The 23,170-nt window shown below is 55.7% G+C and overlaps 4 protein-coding genes across 4 annotated transcripts; 3 read left to right on the forward strand and 1 right to left on the reverse strand.

The window, feature by feature from the left end:
- Positions 1 to 8,540: 8,540 nt before the first annotated feature.
- On the forward strand, positions 8,541 to 9,179 carry GGS23DRAFT_167051 (uncharacterized protein). Its single transcript, XM_051511512.1, has one exon. The coding sequence runs from the start codon at positions 8,808 to 8,810 to the stop codon at positions 9,141 to 9,143; it is 336 nt and encodes a 111-aa protein (XP_051375941.1). The 5' UTR covers positions 8,541 to 8,807; the 3' UTR covers positions 9,144 to 9,179.
- A 1,805-nt stretch (positions 9,180 to 10,984) lies between these two features.
- Positions 10,985 to 11,755, reverse strand: GGS23DRAFT_167118 (uncharacterized protein). Its single transcript, XM_051511514.1, has 2 exons — positions 11,587 to 11,755; positions 10,985 to 11,415 (listed from the first exon to the last, which is right to left on the reverse strand). The coding sequence occupies exon 2, from the start codon at positions 11,396 to 11,398 to the stop codon at positions 11,096 to 11,098; it is 303 nt and encodes a 100-aa protein (XP_051375942.1). The 5' UTR covers positions 11,399 to 11,415; positions 11,587 to 11,755; the 3' UTR covers positions 10,985 to 11,095.
- Positions 11,499 to 12,733, forward strand: GGS23DRAFT_547455 (uncharacterized protein). The gene is made up of 2 exons (XM_051515089.1): positions 11,499 to 11,828; positions 11,885 to 12,733. The coding sequence occupies exon 2, from the start codon at positions 11,998 to 12,000 to the stop codon at positions 12,703 to 12,705; it is 708 nt and encodes a 235-aa protein (XP_051375943.1). The 5' UTR covers positions 11,499 to 11,828; positions 11,885 to 11,997; the 3' UTR covers positions 12,706 to 12,733.
- A 1,634-nt stretch (positions 12,734 to 14,367) lies between these two features.
- Positions 14,368 to 15,392, forward strand: GGS23DRAFT_167100 (uncharacterized protein). Its single transcript, XM_051511513.1, has 3 exons — positions 14,368 to 14,678; positions 14,757 to 14,893; positions 14,991 to 15,392. The coding sequence occupies exons 1-3, from the start codon at positions 14,471 to 14,473 to the stop codon at positions 15,150 to 15,152; spliced, it is 507 nt and encodes a 168-aa protein (XP_051375944.1). The 5' UTR covers positions 14,368 to 14,470; the 3' UTR covers positions 15,153 to 15,392.
- The last annotated feature ends 7,778 nt before the right edge of the window (positions 15,393 to 23,170 follow it).

Raw genomic sequence — 23,170 nt, forward strand, 5'->3', positions numbered from 1 at the left:
CCTTCCTATCCGCCCTCTCACTCTCTCCGGTTTCCCAGGTTTGTATTTCGACAAAAATGATTTTTTTTTTTCTTTTTTTGCATTCTCTCGCTTCTGCCGCTCTTGTCTCTCATCCTGGCTACGGCTCGCATTGACTCGGCTTCTGCTCTATTTTAACGCCCCCCCGCCCCCCCTATATATTATTATTATTATCCTACCTCCTGCAATGCAATGCAATGCCATGGATCGGTACGCCATCGAGACCCACGAGTCTGCAGACAGCCGTGGTGCAATTTCTTATGCGGCTTCCATTTGCTTTTTCTCTGCTTTTCTTGGAGCCTCCGGCGGTCCATATCTCTATTATCCAGCGCCGGCTGTCTAATATGTCCTGCTTCGTATATGTATACGTATATGTGTATGTGTATGTATGTGAGTATGTATGTGAAGATATGCGTGCGTGTTGCGCCGACGTCAGACTTCAGGTCAGCATTATACCCCCCCCCCCCCCCCCCCAATTCATTCCTCTCCCCCCTCTCTGATCTATACGCGCGCCCCCCTCCCCCAATATGGCGGCCAGTGGTCCTACCCACCACCGTGAGCCCGCGGAAGCATCTATCGTCACCCGCGTCCTCGCCCTCGAAGACAGTCCCCGACGCACTACGTTCACCTCTCCCCTATGTGCGCCGGCCAGTAGGGGATTTTTCTTTTTTTGGTCTCCCCTTTTTGCTTCTTCTCCCGCTGCCTTGTCCTTTCGTATAACCTGTCATCGGACGACTCTCGACCGCCTCCCCCGCTTACCTCAGATGTTGTTGGGAACTTGCATTGGAGATGGGGGGAGGCAGAAGTTCTGTAGCGAAAAAAAAAAAGGACGATCAACCTATTGACACATGAATAATGCTGGCGAACTAAAGGGGGCGCGGGAACGCAGATTTCTTCACATTGTCGCAACCGACGCCACCACCCACCAGATCGAAAACCTCCCCCCCCCCCGGCAGCTCGCGTCGTTGCGGTGTGATCCCGTATATTTTGCATGCGGTGCCCGGACGATTCGCCACCGCCGCGGCGGATCGACGGGCCATCGAGATAGCTCAGCTACGTAGATATAGAGAGGGGTTGAGCCCAGCTCGCGAGCAGACAGCCATGTTTTCCTATTTCGATCCTTTCTTGAAACATAACACACACACCCCACCTCTGCTTGCATGCATGCACAGACTCATACATATGTATGGACGCGCATGCATACACGGGCGGAAAAGCTGCTATTTAACACGGCCAGGCGAGAGTCATCGAAGATGAAAGAGGAGACGGAACGAAGGACCAAGGCAGGTAAGGCAGTGACATACCATCTCTGTCATACTTGCGTTCCGACACCGAAGCTGCCGCTTGCTCCGCTCGTCGAGCCGTGCGGCCCTTGAGACAAAGAGGCGTTCCTCTGCACGGCACCACGTCCCCGATTACACAGCGTCCTTTAGCAGCTCCTCTAGCCATAGGCGCGCGCCGGCCCACGAACTCCTGGCAGTGGGACGCCTCGTTCCCCTCTTCCATGAAGCCACCCTAGGAGGTGGGAGGAGAGAGTGATGAAAGGAGGCCAAGCGTTAGGATGGCTCTAGTGCCAGCCGAGGCGAACCGGTCGGGGGCCGGCCCGAACTAACGATCAGCTCAACAGGAGATCATCCGACTCTTTACTCTACCTCGTACGAGCCACGGGAGGAGAGAGAGAATAGAGGGGAGGAGAGAAATTCCTACGCGAAGGCTCTAAAACAGAGCAGAGCACACAGGAGAAATTGCAGACGGACACGAGTAGAGAAGGAGGGGAAGGGGGGGGGGGGGGTAACAAGCCACCAAAAACAGCTGACCCGACCGCTTTCGTCGGAGAAGCCGGAACCTATCGCGCGATATCGGATCGCGCGGTCCGTACCGGACGGGACGAGGTCGAAGCTGAGGCCGCATCAGTTATATAAAACATAGGGTTGCACCACGTCAAGCAGAGCGACCTGACCTACCTTACCTGTCCTACAAAAGAAATTAGAGAAAAAGAAAAGAAATTGGGGGCGGAGGACGAACCGAGGGAGGCAGGAAAGGAAAGAAGAAGAGAAGAGGGAGAATAGATGTGGAATTCGGAGGAGAGAGAATTCATTTCCCCGCTGTTTGGGAGGAATAGGAGGGCAAGAGGGGGGGGGGTTGAAGTGACGAGGAAAACCAGCCCTTGGGTGTTTTTCCCCTTAGACGACGACGCACATACAACCTACCACCGGCGCACACAGCGACACGAGACACACACACACACGCATACACGCATACATACGCAGGCCCGCGCACGCACGCGACAGGACGAAAGGGTAACGGGGAGGGACGAAACCACGCAAACCGTCCGGTCTATTTACCTACCCGTCCGCCAGTCTGACTGGCTAACCTGATGTACTAGGAGCCTTCTCGACCGCGCAGGGGTCCATATTGGGCGACGACTCTAGGTGTTGTTGCTGTCGCTGCTCCTCCTGCTGTATGACCGTCGCACAATAATATAGACCAGGGGAAGAGGGGGTAGGGGAGGGCGTAGTCGCCTGGAAGGGGTACCTTACCTGCAATAGGAAGAGGAGAAAAGACAGCACAGACAAACCCTGCTGTTCCCGCTGCCGCCTGCTGCTGATGTTACGGGATGCTACTGACACTGCGAAACGACCTCGCACCGCACGCGCGCACCGACTTTTTGGGGGTAGCCCAGGCTAGGCAGGCCAGGCGATCGCTTGATATCACTCCACCACACGCACGTGCCGGCTGGGCCCGGTGGGATGATGATGGCGGTGATGATGGCGCAGACGTATGTGGCATGATTAGGCGACCGACCGTGGTTATGAGCCGGGAGGGCCTTCTCTCGTGGAAGCGGGTGATTCGGCCGTCCGTCGATCGAAGTGATAGCGACGGGGTGGGGAGAGAAAAATGCAAGAGGAAAATGCAAAGAAAGGGAACCAGGGGATGGGATGGGGGAAGGAAAAGAAAGCAAGAAAAAAAAGAGGCAACCTGCCCGTCCGTACTCTCACATGGTCCGCGGCCATCTGAGCCAATGATTGATTTGACGAGCGGCAACCCAAACGCAGAGCCGATCCCCCGCGAGACCTATGCGCGTTCGTATTGCTTATTGCCGTCGCCGCCGTCGTCGTGCCTAACTTACAAGGCCCGACCTAGTCAACCGGGCGGCGGGCTGGGGAAAGGGACCAACCAGAGCTGCGACCGGGCGAGGCAGCGAGGTGAGGCGCCCAGGTACCGTGGCGTTGGGGTCCGGGATTAGAGACGTCGTGCCTGTGTGGACTGCCGGGAGCGCGCAGATACACCGACGCATGATTCGGTAGCAGGCCAAAGGAGGAGTAGGAGAAGAAGAAGAAGAAGAAGGGGAAAAACTGTTACTGCAGTCTGCTGGCTGCTGCATCAGGCTGCCTGGGCTGCTGGCCGGCCGCCCATTCCTTGCCTTTCTCCTTCATTGTTGCTCTCGTCCCTCTTTCCCATAGCATCTACGTCCGCGAGACATCTGGGTCGGCCCGTGAGACGTTTCACCATTCCCCACAGACTCTCTGACAGTCTGTGAGACGCGACAAGTCTGCGCGAGATGTGACATAGGAGATGATGGCGGAGGTGTAGGAAGCCAGGTAGGTCGTATTAGGTATCAAGCATCTGTATCACGGCTGCGAGCACCACTGCCCAGCGCCGCTGCTGCACGGACTGCCCGGCCGTCGGCTCGCTCGATCGCACCGACTGAGCATGCGGTCATGAGGCGATAACATCCTGCTTCCACTCGTCCTGGACCGGCCTGCCGACTTGGCGCCTCGGCTCACGGCAAAAGACCCATGACAAGTAGGCAGGCTGAGCACGAGAATACCTGTTCTCAAAATTTACTTCTACCCCTCCGTCCCCCGCCGAGAATAAGCGTGAGAGCAGGCGTGGTGGGAGAAGCGAGAATGCGCCACGTCAAGTAGCGCGGGATCGCCTCGAAAATAAGCCACGGTGGAGCGCGCACCCCGACAGCACGTGCCGGCGACGACAGCACGCTGAGCCCCTAGCATCTGCAACGGATGCACGGAGCGTAGCCTTGTGACACCAGGACGAGTAGGTGAGGCTCACTTAAGAATGCGTCAGCCGTATGGGTGATGTTCGATATACGAGACGCGCGCGCGCTGCAGCCCAGCGAGGGATCCGTAGCTAAGACCGGGCACCGCAGAGAGAGCTGCAAACGACCGGGAAAGGTAGGAGCCCAAATCCGGTGCCGAGCCATGGGCAGGTTATCTGGTCGATCATGCCGACCGAGGGACAAGCAGGCCCAATGCAGAGATCGGCTTCGTTGCAGGGCTGAGGCGAATGAAACTCGGAAATATCAACCCGATCAACGTGGCATTCAAATCCCGTCTGACCGGTAACGGTAGGTTCGGAGAAGAGGAGGGGGGGAGGGAATAAGGCCGTTCAGGGGATCTAGCCATCCCAGCTCGTAAGCGCAGACGGCCGTCTCGGACCGAATCTGGCTTAGACCGACGGAAGGATGCAGCAGACGGCGAATACGCCCTCGTTGCTGCAACGCGGAGCTATTTCTGGGTGAACGGAGGGGTGCGAGGGAAACTGAGATACGGAAGAGAGAGAAAACACAAGGCCGCGTGTGGTGTCGCTATTCGGACCCCATGGGACTACATCGCAATGGTGCTCAGATGACCCAAAGATCCCCCCCCCCCCTCCGCCCCGCCCCGGCCGTGCTTTGGCTGCCGATGGATGTACGATGGAAGATCTTGCTAAGGTAGCTCAGTCGTACTAGTCACTACTTGGGCGGTCAGGCGCCGCTGAGACCTGGCAAGGTCTAGGCCAAGGAAAATATAGAGAAAGAGAGGACTATAGAATGACTGCAGATGTAGGATGTCCTATAAAGGCAGTAGTCCACAGCTGAATGGAACACTGCGACAGGGCCCGGAGTGGCGGTCGGATTAATACCTCTTCGTTAGCCCAAATCGTAAACCAAGCAGGCGTTCGAAAGGCTCACCTGAACGTCCCGATAGCTTTCGTGTAAACCGAGTATGCTAGATCTCCGCGGCTCTGGGGATGAGTTGACGTCTTCCCGTAGGTGGGGGACAGCACCAGAACCGGGGGGGTATTCTCAGTATACAGGGGGAGGGGGGGTGGAACAGGGGAGGCGGTGTTGCTCGTGTCGAAGCAGGGAGACTTGAGAGCATGGCTTTCATGCGTCGCCGCTTGAACTAGACCGACGGCTAAATCTATGAAACCTCTCTGTAAGGTGGCAGTGACCAACGTAGAGACTGAACCCGAAACTAGGATAATATCGCCGTGTTATAAAAGATCGGCTCGCCGACTATTGCTCAATGTCTGTCGACTGATCGACCCGTCAGTCATCCTGGAGAACGCGCACCGGAGATGCGAAGATTCAGACCGCAAGAATGTACTCAGCCTGGCTGCCCCGAGTTCTGCTTGCTTTTAAATTAATTATTCGTCAGGCGCCTGCAGCCTTCTCTTTTGGGATGACTAGGAAACCGAATCGGGTCGGCCATGCTCGCGTGAGGCAACCGACGTAAGGTAAGCTGATACTAATTCGACAATGGTATCATGTCGCTTAGTTACTGCTACTGCCAATACCGCCGCCACCGTGGGATGATGAATTGTTCTCTTCTCTCTTGTATACGCTGTTCCGTAATCAGTTACGTCTTACCACGAAGCCATACGTACTGCGATTTACCGATTCCGCAAGCCAGATGAACGGATAGATGTATCTAATGTTCACCCTCAAAGGCTGCCACGTTCCCCCAAGTACCGATACCAAATGCTACTCTGGGTGCCCGATGGCCTCGATTCTACCCCCCTTGTGGACGATCTCGTTCATCCCCAAAGCTCAGAGGTAGCCCGCAGCGAGCCAGCAGGGGGGTTCGGCCTGCTGGGTCTAGCCGGCAGCGTCGAGGAACCATAAAAAATGACCTGTCAAAACTGGGCTCTCGTTCTGGTCCCCGTTTTCCCGCAGCGGTCGTTGCCGCAGCAGCAGCAGCAGCACATACCATTTCCATTGCCAGAACCTGCGAGGCTGGGTGACTTGCCTGACCTTGAGATGTGTCATGGTGAAGAAAGGTGTGCTCCGTTTCGAATCGCTACCAAACCAGTCTTGCTGATCGCACAACGCATCAAGCAACTTTTGAGTGATATGACATGCCCGTGTGTTACACCGTTTACTGCGGGGCACGTCACAATCCCATCCTCGAGTCCAAGTCCAGCAGTGCCGAGGATGTCATGGCATTCCTCTTCGTGCCGGGTACCTAGCCAGAGAATTGAGGTGGAGGCTCTCCTCCGGTAGAATCCATCGTGATGGATCCATGGTGATAGTGATGTATCAGGTGGGACAAGCGAGCCGTTGCGACATCGAGCAAGGCTGTTCTCGGTGAGGATTGGCCAGTCTCACCGACTGACCTGTCGTAGGCGGTATGCTTCCTATCACGAGCCTAGCCTGTCAGGTATGAGCACGAGCGGTGCAGCTCTGGCGTTATGGAGAAGATGGATACTTGGCAAGAGCAACTGTTGATCTGTGAGGTGGAGGGAGGGGAATGATGGGCAGCAGGGCGCCCCAAACGGCCGTCTAGCCGACAAGTCAAAAGTCGGAGCTGTCGCAGAGGGGGTTGTACCTGCTGTTCAGGGGCCAACGACAGCTGGCTCCTTGAGATAGCAGTCTCTCGGGGACTCAAAACGGAGAAAATAATACGTTTGCAGAAGAGACCCGGCCATTTGTGAAGTACCTATGGCAGGCGTCAACGGTTCTGTCCGTTTACATGGGAGCATGGCTCGGGCCTTACGCACCCTGTGAGGCCTAGGCCAAGCAAGGGACTTGAGAGGAGCCAGCGGGGGGAGGGGGGGGTGCTTTTTTTTCGAGCTGCCCACATACCTGACGGCGCGGATGGGCGGTCAGATGTGACAGGTCACGTCGGTCTGTTGTCGCCAGAGACGAGGGCCCGTTCAGGCTAGCTCACGATCCAAGCGAGCACGTCCACCCCAGCTGTCGGTTCGGTTACGACCCAAGAATCCGTCTAGACTTTAAGCTTATACTTCATGGGTGGGTGTAGTCCCTGTAGTCCCTGTAGTCCCTGCCATTTTGTTTCAGCCTCTGGCAGAGTTGGCTACCTGATCGGATAAGGGGCGGCGCAGTGCATGCGCTTATACTCATAATGCTGTCGCTTGCGAATGACGGCTGCAGATGCTGGTCGTACAAAGATCCTAGGAGAGCTGGTAGCTTCGAGGGGAACGAGCAATGGTCACTCACCTCCGCCGCCACTCTCCGGACATCTTCCACAAATTCCCTCTGCTTCAACCAAGCGTATCGGAGACCTGTCGCCGACGTGCTGGCGTCCTCGCCAGATCTAGGATGGTGGGTGTTGCTGTGAGTAGGCAATACCTATGGGGGTTGCACGTAAGAGCAGGCCCGACTCCCCGAGGACGCACGCCCCGGCCAGGCAGGGAGGCTGCTTTGTCTACTAACTTGCGTCAAAAACAGTTCTGTGGGGTAACGCGCGCGCCACGTCGATACGAAGGCGGTTATCTCGCCGTTGACCTTGACCCGCTAAGAGGTACGTAAGCGTAGTCATTTCCAGGGTGGTCTACGCGAAGCGTACGCCATCTCACTGAGGTAAGCATTGGTGTACCTATGGGGGGGGGGGGGGGGGGGGGGGGTTCTAGCCTCGCAGTTAAAGCGATATGGCCATTCCTAGCCAAGCCAGATAGATTGACTGGCGTCGTTGCTCCTACTGCTGTTGTCGTGGCTATTGTTGCTGCTACTCATGCCGCCGTTGCCGTGCCTTCATGAGGTTCTGTCGGCGGCGGATCGAAGGTGCTACGAAGGCGCCCGATCTGTTTGACTAGACCGTCGTCGTGATCGGCAAGCCATAAGATGCCAGCCTTGCGAGGAGGCATCGCAGGAAAACCGACGAAAGAGGCAGCATACGCGACCCCCTGACAGCCTGATCCGACGGCGTGGATAGGGGCCCATTTTTATTCACGTGTGAAATTGAAGGGATCTGGCTGGGATGATGGGCTAATGGGAAACGATGCTCACTCGCTAGAAAGCTTCTAGAAGAGGGAATGGAATTCGACGGGGCTCGCCTGGTTCCTCGGCTCAATGCAAGACCGCACCGTCCAATAAGCTGTCGGTGAGTCCGTAAGCCGTCAAACAGAAGCAGCAGCAGCAAAAAAAAAAAAGAAAAAAAAATCTCAGACATCCTCGCAGACACGATGGCTTGGGTTTCACCTCCGGAGAGGCACTGCGTCTTGCCGTCGTATCGCCTAAGCTGCAGATGGGGCCACTCTCCGAGTATACGCTGCCCCTCTACAGACTAGTAGATGAAAGGACCCCATGATACGAAGCATGCCGTGATGAATGTTGATTAACACAGCGGCAGATGACCAGTGGCGGTAAGCCCCGGAGTACTGCGGGACAACAGCAGGCGACGAAGCTCAATCTGGATATAGAAGTAACCGTGACGAGTCCCCCGTTGTGGCTTTTTTTGTCTTGGAAGAGGAGGGGTCGTGAACATCGGCAAGATTGTCGTACGATATGTGGAGACGCACAAGAGAAGACTGAAATCCGGTCCGGGGCGAGTCGAGAGCAAGTCACCGTACAACTGTGCCGTGGCATCTGGGCGGAAGCTTGGAGGGTCGGAGAGAGAGAGGATCGGAGAGAGGGGAAGAGGGGAGGGAGAGAGCTGTTGTCGCCGTGATGGGTTTACAGGGCTCGGGCGGTGGAGCATCGACGAGCTTTTGATCTGTTCGTCTTGGCCCTCGCATGGAGCTCAAACGGCACCGACCCGTGCATGTGTAGCGCAGCGGCAGCGGCAGCGGTGGCGGTGGCGGTAGCTGTGACCGAAAGTGCAGACGTGAGACGAAATGCTGGGCAGAGAAATTTAGCATACATTGCCGCAGCGATAGGGACGGAGCGAGAGAGAGAGAGAGAGAGAGAGAGAGAGGAGGGACAGACAAAGCCGGTGCCTGTAGGTGAGATTCTCAGGCTTACCTCTTCGGCGGTAGCTCGAGGTCCATATTCGCCAGAGCAGCGAATGGCACGCCTCGTTTCTCAGCTATTTTTATGTCGCTCTCCTAAAAATAAATCCACGGCGGACCTAGGCGGCGGCATGGCGCTGGCACTATAGGCATGCATCGTCCAAGCTGTGGCTAGTGGTAGATGTATGTAGGTAGTAGCAGATGTAAGGCAGGCCAGGTAGCTACCTGTAGGCATATGTGGACGACATAAAGATGAACCGTAGGGGGGCGGGAGAGGGTAGCAGCAGCGGCGGCAGCAGCAGCAAGGTTGTCGGAGGTTCAGAGGCGGCGGCGGGCTGTGGCAGAGGTGGTGAGGACAAGGAGCAACGGGTCATAACTATAACTGCAATTTAGGATATTACGTAACATTCCCACGAGAAATTCTCTCGTGCCATCCGGCGGAAGACTCCATCCTCTCGTCATATCACGCACTCTCCCCTTCGACGATTGTCTTCTCACACCGGGAGTTTCCTCGAGGCAACCTGAGGAGGTACCGACACCTACCTAAACCGAGCTGAGCTCGAATGTGCCTCGGTACCCCTGCCTCCTGCCTCCCGCTGGCTGCAATGCATACGAGCCTAAAGGGAGGTACCTAGGATAGATACCTGCGTCTGCATCCACAAGTACATCGCGGCAGGTACCTTGGCCATGCACCGAACGAACGCATCCACATTAGGTATACGTATGCGGCCGCTACCTGCCATACGGTGGGCGTGGCAGGGCCTGGCACCTATTTTTCCGTCCACTAATCGGTCGTAGCTCGGCCCTTAGCATCGACCAATCTACATTACATGACTCCTCCCCGAGGGTCCCTCGGGATAGCCTCCTGCTTCTGCACACGCGGGCTAGGGTCCGGATTGACGAGGCGCTAATCGCGATGAAAGCGTTCTAGCGGCCGTCGACAAGGAGAAGGGGGAGGGGGGGGAGCCGAGGTGCTCGTCGTTGGCTGCCCAGTAACGGTTTGCCAGTGTCGGACGGAATGGCGCCAACATCCTTCTTCTTGCAACCTTTTTCCCGCCCATCGTGGGCTGTTTGTTTTGCCTTTTTTTTTTCATCTCTTTTTCATCCCCTCCCTCCACCCGCCGGTGCCGCAGGGGAGGGAGCAGGGACGAAGATGCGAATCGCCAATGCATACGTGGAACACGTCGACGATATCAGGGGGGGTAGGGAGAGAGGGGAAGTGGAGGAGGGGGATAGGAGGGGTTAGTTTGTTCTCGGTCATCCCTATTGCAAAGTATCAGGATCGGAGGCGGGTCTGCGGTCCATCTTACGCCGGCGATCGAGCAATCATCGTCGGGGTTGGCCGCGATCCAGGCACGGCGAGACGTGTCTTCGCGAGTTCGATAGACAGCAGTAGGCCGCCTATTCGTGTGCCCACGTGGCAATCCGAGGCCTCGAGTGTAGCCTCGAGCAAATCAATGGACGCACAGTGTAGATCACGTACTTGGTAATAGACAGTACCAAGCAGACGGGGGGAAGGGGGAGAAAGAAAGGGGAGAGTGCGAGAGGGAGGCCGGGGATAAGCGAGAGGGGAGACGGCGAAGGGCGTGGATGGAAGAGTGGGAGAGAGAACGAGACACAACCACTCGGACAGAGACAGAAAGAGAGAGAGAGAGAGAGAAAGAGAGAGGGAGGAAGGGAGAGGAAGGGAGAGGGAGAGAAGAGACAGGCGGCGGAATGGGGGTGGGAGACGTTTCGTCGAACAAACATACATAACCTGTAACCCCGGACCGCTTTTTCTTCGAGTTGCGTGCCTCGCTAGACGTATGGGCGGTCGACAAATTGCGGCGGGTTGGGATGGAGGAATACCGGGTAATGCTGCAGAAATTACGGTATGCATATGTTGGCTCCGTCGATCTCCAGGACGATGCCGGAATTCCGTCTTGGGCGTGCTGTAACCCCCCTATGCTCGAGCGGAACCCGTGCGCAGGCCGAGGGGGAGCAAGGCTGTAAAACGCCAGCTAGAGGCGCGCTAATAGCATTCGCTTATGGGATTCTTTCTGTCTCGTTATTTGTTCTACGTAGTAGTCCTCCCGTGCGAGGCACTATTGTCTTGCCGTCATTAACCATGTGTCAAAGCGTACATGGAGGCTTTTGAGCTCTGATCGCCAGCCGGTCCCGAACGCACCGTTCCACCTCCCCCCCCCCTTCTCCCCCGTCGCCCTCGCCTTGGAGCACCGTAACCACCCACGACACCCGCTGCTACAGCGGCATCGGGTGCCATCGCCACGTCGTGGCCGGGTTTTTGCTTGGACATATTTGCCGCGGAGGGTAACCTCTTTCCGCTACAAGCCCTGGCTGAGGGCGAGAGAAGCGGAAATACGGAGGTGGAGACGGGGATGGCGAGAGAGGAGAGGGTAGGCATGATGTATTATGCCGCAGCTGGTGCAGCCCTATCAGCACACAAGAGCCCCTCTACATACGGTGACGGTGGGATTGGTGCGCACCCCCCCCCCCCCCCCCCCCTAAGCCAATGCGACTAGCCGCACGAAGTGGGCGCAGGCTGGATGGTCGAGCAAATACGGACGCATGCACATTTAACGAAATGCCTACCCGATTGTCTAACTACCTCGAAAGTAGCATCCTACCGGGCTTCTAGCTCTATTCTTTAATATGGCATGTTGGTCCGGTGCGGCCAGGTTTCAGCGCATCGTGCGCCGGCTGCCTCTTCAGGAAAGGATGAAGTGATCGCTATATGGCCGGTGGTCGATGGGGGCTGAAAGGGTCGATTGTCATAGGATAGGGATGACTCCGGAATAAGCTCCGCCCGTCGCGGGCCCCGTCTCGAGCGGCCGCTGCCGTGTCCGCCATCGTGAGCTTGTGACGGAGCGAAAGGGGGGAGGCCAGGCACCTCTATAGCGTCTTTTCCGACAGTCTGGCTTCGTGGCTTGTGGGAAGACAAATCGCGGATAAGGAAGGGGGCGCTGGAGGAGGTGCCGATGCGACGAGGCAGCTTTTCTGGTGATGAGAAGAATGAATACGGGCGAGTATAACCGGAGTGGAGGACGGGAGAAAGAAACGAGGGGAAAGAAAAAAAAAGACAGCGTGGAGGGGCTGATCTTGAGGCTCGCCAACCAGTCAGCTACCAAACCGCGGAGATGGGGATCATCACCTCCCCTGACAACTCGATCCCATTTCTTTTCTTCTTCTTCTTCTTCCTCCTCAAGCTGCACCACAAACATGCCTACATACACATGCACATGCATAATACCTGACTACGTACATACCCATCCACAACTGGTACACCCACACGCACTCGCGCTCATCACTTGCACTTTTCACTTATACACTCGCCTCAACATCCCCCCGTCCCTAGGCGGCACCATGGCTCGGTTGGCGCATTGTGCCGCCAGTACGCTCCCAATAACCCACGAGCAATTCCGGCGCCGTGATTGGTATAGTCCCCCCCTCGCGAGGAACCCCAAAGGAAAACCTCGACGGTTGCGCGGTTTCGTGGCATTGGGGGTAACTGACCACGCAGGGCCTAGAATGGGGGAGGGGCCTAGGTTGCGTTCTTCAATTTCTAGTTGCAGCCCGGGGCTGCAGTCTCGAGATGCCGCACGTAACGAGGAACTGAACCTTTCCGCAACGATATGTCCCTCTTGTCCTCTGTTGGCGATGACATGCCACCCCAGATGGCTCTACATCAGGTCGGCTGCAACATCACCGTAGATAGGTCACGTCGAGGGGGGGAGGGGGGGGTCACGTAGCCAACACGCAGGCCGCGGGCACGATCTAATATCCGAGGTTATCTTTTTGTCAGCCGGGTAGCTTCGCAGATCCCCACGCTCCCGTCTACCTGTATAGTAGATTACGTGGGCGTGGGCGTCGAGATAAGAAAGTGGATTGGGCTGTGCCGGACGAGATCGCTAGAAGCCGAAGCGGAATGTATGATGGGTGACGACGCGAGTGCGATGAGTCCGGGGAATGTCCCGTCGCTACAAGGCATAGCACGCGACATCGGTAGGTAGTTTGCCGTGCAACATAGCGCGGGAGGGGTTATCCGAGAGGCGATAACACCCCACCGGACCCGTTTGACGATGCAAGCCCGAGCAAAGTGAGCTGGTTGTCGTGGATAGGGTCTCTCGTGGATGTCGAGGGATTGTTTACTAGTTCGCGAACTTGGATCGGGATGACAGAACAAAAAAGGGGTGGGGGAGAGAAGACGACAGGCTACCTAGGAGGTAGGTAGTATGAGGTGGTATTACACGGATTGATGAGCTCACCAGGTACGCCGTCCCCCCCCCCCCCCCCCCCCCCCCTACGTACACTCCACCTCTACGCACCCCTACTAACCTCCAGAGGCCAAGTGTGGGATTACCGTTGATACCTCTGCCTACCTAACATAGCATGTATTGTCTGCGTGCGTATAGTTATCGTGACTCGGGCGGGTTCCAAGCTAGGAGGGCGAGTCCTAGGGATTCCGAACCGATTCGATTCCCTGCGAGCCGCTGTTAGCGAGGTCTGATGTGCAGAGCAGCATGGACTCTGCTCCTGCAATGAGCCACGCAACCATTGTCATCCTTGAGGTAAATTGTTGTCCATTACGCCGCTCAGGAGCCCTATGCGGTTGGCGTGCATGGCCCTTCTACGTGCGTGGGGCACGCTAGCTCGCGTCGTGGTCTTGATGCTAGCAGAGATACGCAGACCCGGATCGACGAAAGCATGCTAGCAGCTCCTTCACGATGGCCTATCCTCCGTGCTGGGTATCCGTGATGGGTACTGCGGCTGGGCCCGTCCAGGATGTGTATGTACATACGTACGCACGCATGCACGCACGCACCGATGTGTGCACATATACATACCTATAACTATAGGACAGCACACACACACACTTTCCCACCCCGCGCGTCGATGATGACCCGGTGAGAAAGAGGAGCCTGGCGGAGAGGAGGAGGAGGAGGAGGGAGGAGGAGGCGGAGGCGGGGAAGCAACCATTATCGTGATCATTAACCTGCTTGTTTCTTCTGGATGATCGCCGCCTTTTTTTTTTTTTTGCGCCGCCCCCTTCCCCCACCCGTGCTACCGCAGCCCTACTTTCTGGTCTCTCGCGGGCGGGGAATTCCGCCTGATGGGCGAAGATAATGTTGATCTGATTGTGGCAGGGCGCGTAGAGAGGACGTCCTCCCACGCTCCACGAGACTTGAGTGGTCGTCGCCGTACGGATGCCTTCAAGCAGAACGAACCACCCCTGATATCTCGTCAGTGTTGCCCTGCATACCAGAGACATTGCAGCGTGGTCCAAAAGGTCCTCGTGACACCTGCCCCTGGCTTTGTCGCACGTAGACTGCGAAGAAGGGCAGAAACGGCAAAGCCAATCAATGCGGCGATGGCTCTCGATAGGCGGCCCTGACAGCACCACTCAGCGTCCTCCCCAGTTCCAAAACGGGGTTTCCCATACGTCCCAACAAGGATTACACGGGAGCCTGTGATAGGCATGTACGTACGTACATACACATCCAGCCTGGTCGGGATTGGGGCCGGGCCTGTCTCTCGATCTCGCATTCAGCGGGTTCTCTACAGGGAGATAGGGAGATCAGTGGCCACTTATCGACAACAGGAGCGGTCATGTGCTCGAAAACGACCCAGGAGAAAGGGTTCGGGTTCGCCCTGCTTCCTAACCCTCGTTGCTGTATGGATTCTAGGTAGGTATCCATCAGGAAAATCGTCGAGCGGGCGGGCATGGAGCGGAGGGACTAACTTCGGCGCGCCGAGTCGAATAGGCAATCATCTATCCTCTTCGCTTCCCCGAGCCCAAGTCCTGCTTTACCCCCTTCGCGCGTTTGGGGACTTGGCTGATTTGACACGACGACAATCTCCACCGGTAGAGCCGTCTCTGCCGAAGATGCCGGTGAATCTTGTCCGTCACTCCGTGGCTCGTTGCTAGGCCCTCCCCACGCCCCTACCCTAGGAGCCATAAGGCACAGGGGTATTGTGGCTGCTGATTGGGTGCTAAGGCGATCGATGTCATCTGCTCGAAATGGGATGCAAATGAGCTGAAACTCGAGTCGCTAATGAGTGAAGAGCATGGGGAAAAACAAAAAGGGAACCCCCCCTCCAAAGAAATCGCACAACCTAAGATGATGAAACAATACGACACGTCGTTCTTAATTTTTTGATAATATTATGTTGGTTAAACCAACTTCGGTCGCCCACTGCTAACTCTTGATCACTTAACGGGTCATAGGATATAGCAGTCTAAATGGGGAGTGGATGGATGTCCCTGCTTGCTCGCCTTACATTTAATATTCTAAAATTGGCTTCTACCCTCTTTCAGTTTACCGGGTTTCTCCCTTTTGTGTTTCTTCTCTGAAGACAACCGTGGCCTGGGGCGCGGGGGGGGGGGGGTTCGCCGATGGTAGGCAGGTGAATACGAGCCGGTGCTGCTAGGGGTCTAACATGTATGTGCATAGATAAGTATGCGCGTACATAGAGAGTTGGCGACAGGCGAATCTCAGGGAGCGCTGCAAGATGGCATGCGCCCATCTGGTGCCGTTGAGCCAAATACGATACGACAATACGGTGTTGCGCAAGTCCGTGGATCGATGTCGAGCGACAAGATTGCGATTGGCCAGCGTCTCGAGAACCTAAGCTCTCCTCTCACTGCCTTTGCTCCCTCCCCTGACGCTAATGGCAGCATTGCGGTGTGGAGTTGTGCGCGAGACCCAACAGGGTCTTCGAACAGGGCTGCAGTAGAACAGAGAGATCTGCCTTCTGGAAGACCGTTTAGGCGTGTTGTGACTAAAACAGCACGGTGTACATCGGATCGTCGCCACCTAGTGTAGATGGAGCCACGCTTTGCCTATGAAACAGACTCCCATGTTGGCCTTTCCTGGATCCGGGGAAGATTATCTTGACGTGCGAAGCGGTACACCGTCACCAAACGGTGATGGGGCGAGGTGAAGCGAATGGGAGTCGGGCTATTATGGAGAGGAGAATGATTGCAGGACCTGATGATCGTGCCAGAACGGTTGACGTAATTCTTCAATGCGTCCCTGCGCGTTCGGACCATCGCTGTGACGATTCGATGAGGCCGCCGTGAGAGGAGGGAGAGGGACTAGGGGACAAGGGATGCCTTAGGCCGGGTCCTTACGCAGGTCGATCTCGCGCGGAACCTTTTCTCCTTCGATGGCGTCTCATCTGCCACTACGACAGTATGCAGGTATGGATGCATATACATACTACGTAGTAGAGCTGACGGATATCTATGTGCTACCTCTGGCAAAGAGGGTGAGCTGGTGTGATCCCACCCCCAGTTGCTTTGTAAAGTTGCAGTTGGAACGGTCGAGAGGCGATGAGTGTATGCATCCACATACGATACAGAGGGAGACGGCGAAGGGAGGAGAGACTAGAATATTCCAAAGCGTTTCTCAAGTGGGAATGTTGGTTCCTCCTCTTCTGCTATGCTGTCCCGTTTTACTATCGGGAATATCACCTGGGGCATAATCATGTGGTGCACATATCGTCGTCATCGTCGTCCACCATTTCTCCCCTCTTCTTCTTCCGTTAGCGCCCTGGAGGCGGTGAACGTGCCCTGCATCGGTTCAGCCTCTCGCCAATTATGAACTCTGGATCGGGGTGAACATGTCACTGGATACATGTTTGCGGCCAGTCAAACGGCGAAAACTCGATATCGCTAGACCGGGATATTCGAGGAGCAACGGCCGGCCTCTGGGGGAGGCTTGGTGCAACTGGACCTACTGTTGGACGCTTGCAACATCACAGCTGGCAGCCGTCTTCCAAGCCCACACACACAGACGTACGTACGTACGTACGGGTAATCTAGGATGAGATCTACATCCACGACTGGGGGGGGGGGGGGGGGGTTGAAGCGTGGGGCAATGCAAAGTCAGCGTGTAATGGTAGGTTGGATGTCGGCATCTCGTCGCTGTCACTGGCCGATAAAGTAGGCCCTTTCTCTGAAGGTCGTTCGCGAGAGGAGGCTGGAGAAGGCAATGGAGAATATGTGAATTCGACCCGGTCGGTCTATCGACGATGACGCATGGGGGATAGTCCTTATCGGTTGCGCCGGGAACTGGAATCGGTCAGTCCTCCAGTCTGGTAGCCAAGCCAGCTGGTAGTTTCGCCGGCCAGGGTTCCATTTTCCTCTGGGAGTATCTGATATAGTGTGTCAAGAGGTTGGGTGATGCTGGAGGAAAGGGGAGGCGATTCGAAAGGGAAAAAAAGAGTCCATCTATACGCAGATAGGATCAGGTGCAGATGGGGATGGATAAGACCCACCGGTACAAATGTATCTACACACATGCCTGAGGTTAGGAGGGGCCTACCTAACGTCCGGTGCCGCCCATCCTTCTCCAGGTCGGCACCTAGATACCTCCTATGTACCTAACATATTCACCCTTGCTCGTAACCTACCCAGGGGGTATCTTAGGTACCTACCTCCTAGGGAGATACCTAGGTAGACTAATACTTCCCGAATTGAACGAGCCTCTTGCGGGCAGACTCGCCAGGCTTTCTATCTCTCGCCCATCTCCCTACCTATGAGTAGGTATATATATATATATATATATATAGGTGCGTATACGTAAACATATAGGTAGGTATATGATATAGGTATATTGTGTGTAAGCATCGCTTCCAGTGGGTTCTTCTCTCCTTTTTGGTTAGTTAGCTAGCGTTGGCAGCAGCGATGCGCGCATCATCGTAGATATGTCTTGCATCGACAGGCCTCATTAAACAGGCCTCCGAGGGCAATGGGTGACTTATCGATTGACATCCCGACTGCCGGCAAGCAAGCAAGCAAGCCCGTCTTCGAAGCGTCGTCTCGCACGCCCCCTTTGGCTCCGGCCTATTGTCCCCTTTAGCGACCGCTCCATACGAACCTTCTAGACAAATCAGGACGCCCGAATCGGGTGGGCATCGTAAGTAGCTATGTACCTCAATTAATCCTCTCACATACGTCTGGTGCCGTTGAAAGCCTATCGTCATCATCACCACCGTCATCGTCATGTACAATTAGGTAGGTGTTATTAGCGATATTAGGGGGCTGTATTGTATGGAGTGTTGCGGCAGGCCGACTGTCTTGTTATTCTGTTATAGATAACCTATCTACCTACCTGGTAGCTACCTATACCTGTTATGCATCTAGGTAGGTACCTAACCTAAGCTGCCCACCTAAGGTACCTGATGCATCTGCCTAAGTACCTACCTCCTACGGATATGTATGAGATTGGAGAGGTACGCGTCGGGGAAACATAGGTACGTACGCGTGTACCATATATACGGTGAAATGAGGCAATCTCCAGTAGAACTTAAGCTTGCGTAATTAAGGGGTTTTCTAAGCCCTACATATATAACGTGTGTAGTCATGGAGGGGGAAAGGGGGGGTAGATGGTTGTTACTTGTTATCGTCATAGTCACGGTTGCCATCAGGTCTGTCGTACCAGATCTTCTTGTTATCGAACAATGATCAGAAGACGACAGGAATCAGCAATCGACCATCGAGGCTTGGAGCATGAAAAGTGAACGCCATAATGAGGAGACCGGCATTTTATTCGTCAATATCCTATCTTAGGGACCTGCCTATGCAAATCCCAGAAGCAGATGCCCGGGTACAGTAGGAAGTAGGGCACAAACTGCGTCGCAGACACGCATCATTTGTGTAGAAGCACCACTACGCCCTGGTATCGGGGCGGGTCAGCGATGCATGGGAACTCTCTTTGCTTTGCTGCTACCTCGTCTCGACATCAAGTTCAACCTGAGCCGGCCGGAAATGGCTGTCCGGCTAAAGCCCTTCTTTGATTTCCCCTTCCTTTCTTCTCTTTTTCTTCTACCCTCCCGTCCACCCACCCAGGTAGGTTAACCCTCTGGCTAACCGGACACCCCCTGCTGAGAGACATACCTCTCTCCCTTGTCTTGCTCATCTGGGCGGGAGCCGAGTGCGGATCGGGCTTAGGCGATTGATGATGTAGTTATGGGACCACCGTATATGCCGCCTGGCTCAGCAAAGCCCGCCTCGACTTGACTTGCCCCGCCGATACCTATACCTACGCCCCTGGTCTCCCTCTCGGTACCCTCGACTTAACGGTGCCAGTCCTAGCCACACCAAGCCTTAACGCATTTGCTCCTTCTGGAATAGCTCGTCGACCTTCTGAACAATTTAGCTGCCTCGTAAACCCAGCTAGCCCTGCCCGGCCTGGCCTGACCTCGCCTTGCCTGCCTGGCTGCAACGAAGACTACGGGGATATAAGGTCCTCACCGGTAAGAGGCGGACATGGATACCTTAGGCAGCCAATGTACGTAACTTCCAGTTTTGTTCATGGCTTAGGTACCTCTATTATCTCTGCTGCCAACCTCGAGGAAGCACCCGCATCGACCTCAAGTCTAAGTACCCCATGCAACTGAAGCTTAACAGAGAGGCTTAAGGGGTGCAGAGTACACGCTTGGTCCTCCTATCATGACGGGATATACCCATCCACATGTCTACCTCGTAGGTACCTTATACGTATACCTGCCGAATGCACGAGATGGCATCGAATCTCGAAGCGATAATACACACATGAAGACCTACAATTACGTTCTCTACTACTACTACTACGAGAGGACGATAGAAGTCGCAGAAGAGAGGGTTTGGCGGGCAGGTATAAGCAGACCTACACGTAAGGTGCCTGCCGACGTTCGGTAGCTACACCTAATACCACGTACCTCCTAACATACCTACCTCTAGGTAGCATGAGGTAAGATGCAGCAGTACCTACTTACACTTGTTTATATGCCTATGTACATCGATACCTCCACGTGCCGTCCTGCCCTTGATCAACAATGTCCATCCATGGCCTGTACGTGTATATTTACATATATGCACAGGGTAGGTGCGTGATACCTGATGTGTCTGCCTACATGCCAGCCTTGGGGAGAATAACAGAATGGAAAGGTTTGGTCGACAAAGACCCGGCAGAGCGCTTAAGTCTATCCCTCGGGGGCAGTGGGTGGATGAGACGAGGCCACCTGACTACCCCCTCTCGATATCAGTCGCGCAATGGGAGGCTTTGCCCTAGACGCCCAGCAGAAACAGCTAGGCAACCGGGGGGAGGGAAAAAAAAAGATTGTCTCGTGGGACGGCTTTTCTTGATAGGTAGCGGTGCTGATGTGATTGTGACGTCTTCCCCGGCCGGGTACCTGGGCAGATTAGTCAATTCGTTCTTTGTCGCGGTGCCGTTGTAGGAGCACTTTATGCTTGCGATGGACATGTCTCCTGACTCGCGAGAAAGGGGGAGAGAGAGTCATCAAACTCCCTATCGGTCCCACGTCCGGAGGCACTCTGGCATGAGAGCACCGTGGAGCCCGGCCCAATGCCTAAGCACAGTGGGACGAATGGGAAGCAGCCAGCAGGACGATGCCAGGTGCCTTTGGCAGCCAGAGCTGGAACAATTACGAAAAAAACACGACGAGACTCTACGGTAGGGACGCCGACGAGGAAAAAAAAAGGCCGACAACATGGCAGACAGACTGTCCTGAAAGGCGCGTAGGGAGCTACCTACCTACCTAGGTAGGTACCTCCTAGCCTACCTAACCGCTACCTGCGCGCAAGGCGGGCACACGTACCTTGGGTACCTGATGTCTCGGTCCCACATGCCGTGGTGGACAATGGCGCAACAAGGCGGAGGGGCAGCCGGTACGGTACGTATTCGCATCCAATGGCATCGGGACGGGATTATAAGCTAGGGGGGGGGGGTTTGCCAACCAACAAAACATGCCAGTATCTTACTGTATCCGAGCCAGAAACACGACACAGTAATGCCAACCTTGGCTTGGGGAGAGCGGATTGAAGCAACAGCGAAGAGGGCGCGTACCTTGTACCCGGCACGGGTGATGATGTAGGGTAGGTACTTACATACCTAGGTAGGTAGGTACCCGTAGGTCGGGAGGTAAGTGTAAGTACCTGAGGTGTGTACATACATGCCTACCTGCCTACCCGCCTACCTGCCTACCTGCCTACCTGGGTACCTTACCCAGGTACCAAGCCCAGCAGGCATTCCAAAGCGTCTGTTGCGCCGTCTGGTTGGCTGGGCCGGGCCAGGTTGGACTTGGGAAGAAGGGGGGGTTTTTTCTCTGCGCTCTTCGGCCCAGGCACGCTAACGCCTTAGTACGTGAAAAAGCCCACTAATTCCCAAGGTACCTGTGTACATCGAGCAGGAACCGGCGGCCAGGGAGACACGGGTGCTGGGAGATTCAGCATTAGGGCTTCATACCGCGCTCCCGCCTCCTATATGAGCATGCCTAATGGAACGTGCCACCTGACGAGCGCTGAAGTGGGTACGTAGCTCGGCATTGTATTTATTGTCGGGCGGCCGGTCGCCTGCTGCCATTGTGCCATTGACCTCCCGCCATCAAACGGACGTGTTCCTATAACGGGCTACTAATACCCAGTACATGAGGTGGGATGACGGTGTGTTGTACCGCCCAGCTCCTCCCTACCTACCTCTACCTACCTCTAAGCCTTAACTTAAGCTCGCCTTTGCGGTACCTCGCTAGCCAACATACCTCCTCGTACCCTTTTGCGCATCGTTTCCTCGTTCCTTTCTTCCCACCCCCTACTGTCTTCTCTCCCTGCCTTTTGCCCTTTTGCCATAGCTTGTCCCCTTCCTATCCGCTCCGCTACCTGATAATTTCCCGAACCCCATCCAGTCTCGCCCACCTGTCGACGGGGCTGCCAGCAGCGCCAGCAGCACCAGCACCGCCCAGCAGCTGGTGCACCTCGTCAGAGTCAAAGGTATCCTTTTTTTCTTTTCCTGTTGAAATTTTTTTTTCCTTTCCCCAGGGGGAGGAAAAAACTCTTTTTTTTTCTTTTCCTTCTTCGAGCCCTTGAACATCCTCCCGTCCGGCCCGCTGACTCTTCACTTAAGACCATTGATACGCCTGCGCATACTTACATGCATACGGACGGACGACGCGCATCTACAGACGTAGAGTCTTGACCACATTGCATTCCATTCTGCTCGCGTCGCACAGGGCAGGGTACGCAATCTCTCGCCATACGCGGACACCGGCTCACTACCACCTGCTGGCGACTCGCAAGTCGCTCTCTGCTGCCGGCTGCTGAGCCTCCCTGGACGTCATCACACAACGGCATCGCCAATTCTGCCGTATCACGCACAGAAATTACTAAGAGGCCGAGGCAGTCATCAGCTCGACGCAGTGACAGGATCCACCCTAACTCGTCTCCAGGGGCAAGACCGGGCCAGCACCAGCACGTAGGCGAACCTGGGACGCGCCAGCCAGACAGTTGGTCCGGCCGGGAAACTGGAATTGCAAGCCGGCTTTGCGGCGGGAGATATAAATATACACGTCCTGCGTGTGCGTGCGCGCGTGCGTGTGTGTATATCTATATATACACCCTCGCCAGAGGCTGGGGACTTACCGGGTCGAGTCGCATGGGCCAGGACGGCTTCCCACGAGCACCAAGTGCGGTCGAGTTGCTTGCAGGGGCCGCAGCAGAGCAACAATATCGATCCTCCTCTCGGGAGGAATTACATACATATCATCTCACTTGCAATCTGACGCTCTGGGGGGGAGGAAGAGAGAATCGTTCAGTTCCCCCCAACTTAGATATACCCAAACCAGCGACCTGCATGCGGCCTGCCACCTCATCATTTTTACCGTGAGCTGCTGCTGCAACATCAGTCCCCCATACCCGCCCTGTTTAGGACCTGGGTCTGCCACCTAGGGCGCGACGCAGCGCGGCAGCACCGCATCGAGGCGGCCCAGCAGCTGTGGCCCGTACCGAGACGTACCTCAGTCAGAGCACCGTACCAGTGACAGCCCTGTACTTTCTTATACCGCCGCTCCCGTACCCTTGCTCTCTCTGGTCCGCCATCGACGTATACGCACGTCGTGTGGAAAGGCGCTGCGTTTCCCTGCAGCGTCTCGAATTGGACGTCGACTGAATAAGTTGCCCTCCTTGGTGTTCCCTACCTACCTACCTACCTACCTACCTACCACCGTGGCCCACGGCCCACTGCAACGGCTTAGTCTACTTGTCTAACCTCACCCCCTGCTCTCCTCCCACCCCCCCCTCCCCCTGCCCCCCTTCTCCCTCTGCTAGATTCCCCTTTTTCCTTGGGAGGTGTCTCTATGAAAATCATATCGGCAAAAATGAGGCCTACAGGTTCAGCCC

The sequence above is a fragment of the Durotheca rogersii genome (assembly GCF_024521655.1).
Source record: "Durotheca rogersii strain YMJ 92031201 chromosome Unknown GGS23scaffold_2, whole genome shotgun sequence".
NCBI lineage: Eukaryota > Fungi > Ascomycota > Sordariomycetes > Xylariales > Xylariaceae > Durotheca > Durotheca rogersii.

Coding starts and splice junctions, on each gene's coding strand:
- GGS23DRAFT_167100 (XM_051511513.1), top strand. CDS start 14,471: ATGTACGTACGTACATACACATCCAGCCTGGTCGGGATTGGGGCCGGG. Junction 14,679..14,756: donor CGTTGCTGTATGGATTCTAG/GTAGGTATCCAT, acceptor CGAGTCGAATAG/GCAATCATCTATCCTCTTCG. Junction 14,894..14,990: donor CGAAGATGCCGGTGAATCTT/GTCCGTCACTCC, acceptor TTGGGTGCTAAG/GCGATCGATGTCATCTGCTC.
- GGS23DRAFT_167118 (XM_051511514.1), bottom strand. CDS start 11,398: ATGCCTACCCTCTCCTCTCTCGCCATCCCCGTCTCCACCTCCGTATTT.
- GGS23DRAFT_167051 (XM_051511512.1), top strand. CDS start 8,808: ATGTGTAGCGCAGCGGCAGCGGCAGCGGTGGCGGTGGCGGTAGCTGTG.
- GGS23DRAFT_547455 (XM_051515089.1), top strand. CDS start 11,998: ATGAGAAGAATGAATACGGGCGAGTATAACCGGAGTGGAGGACGGGAG.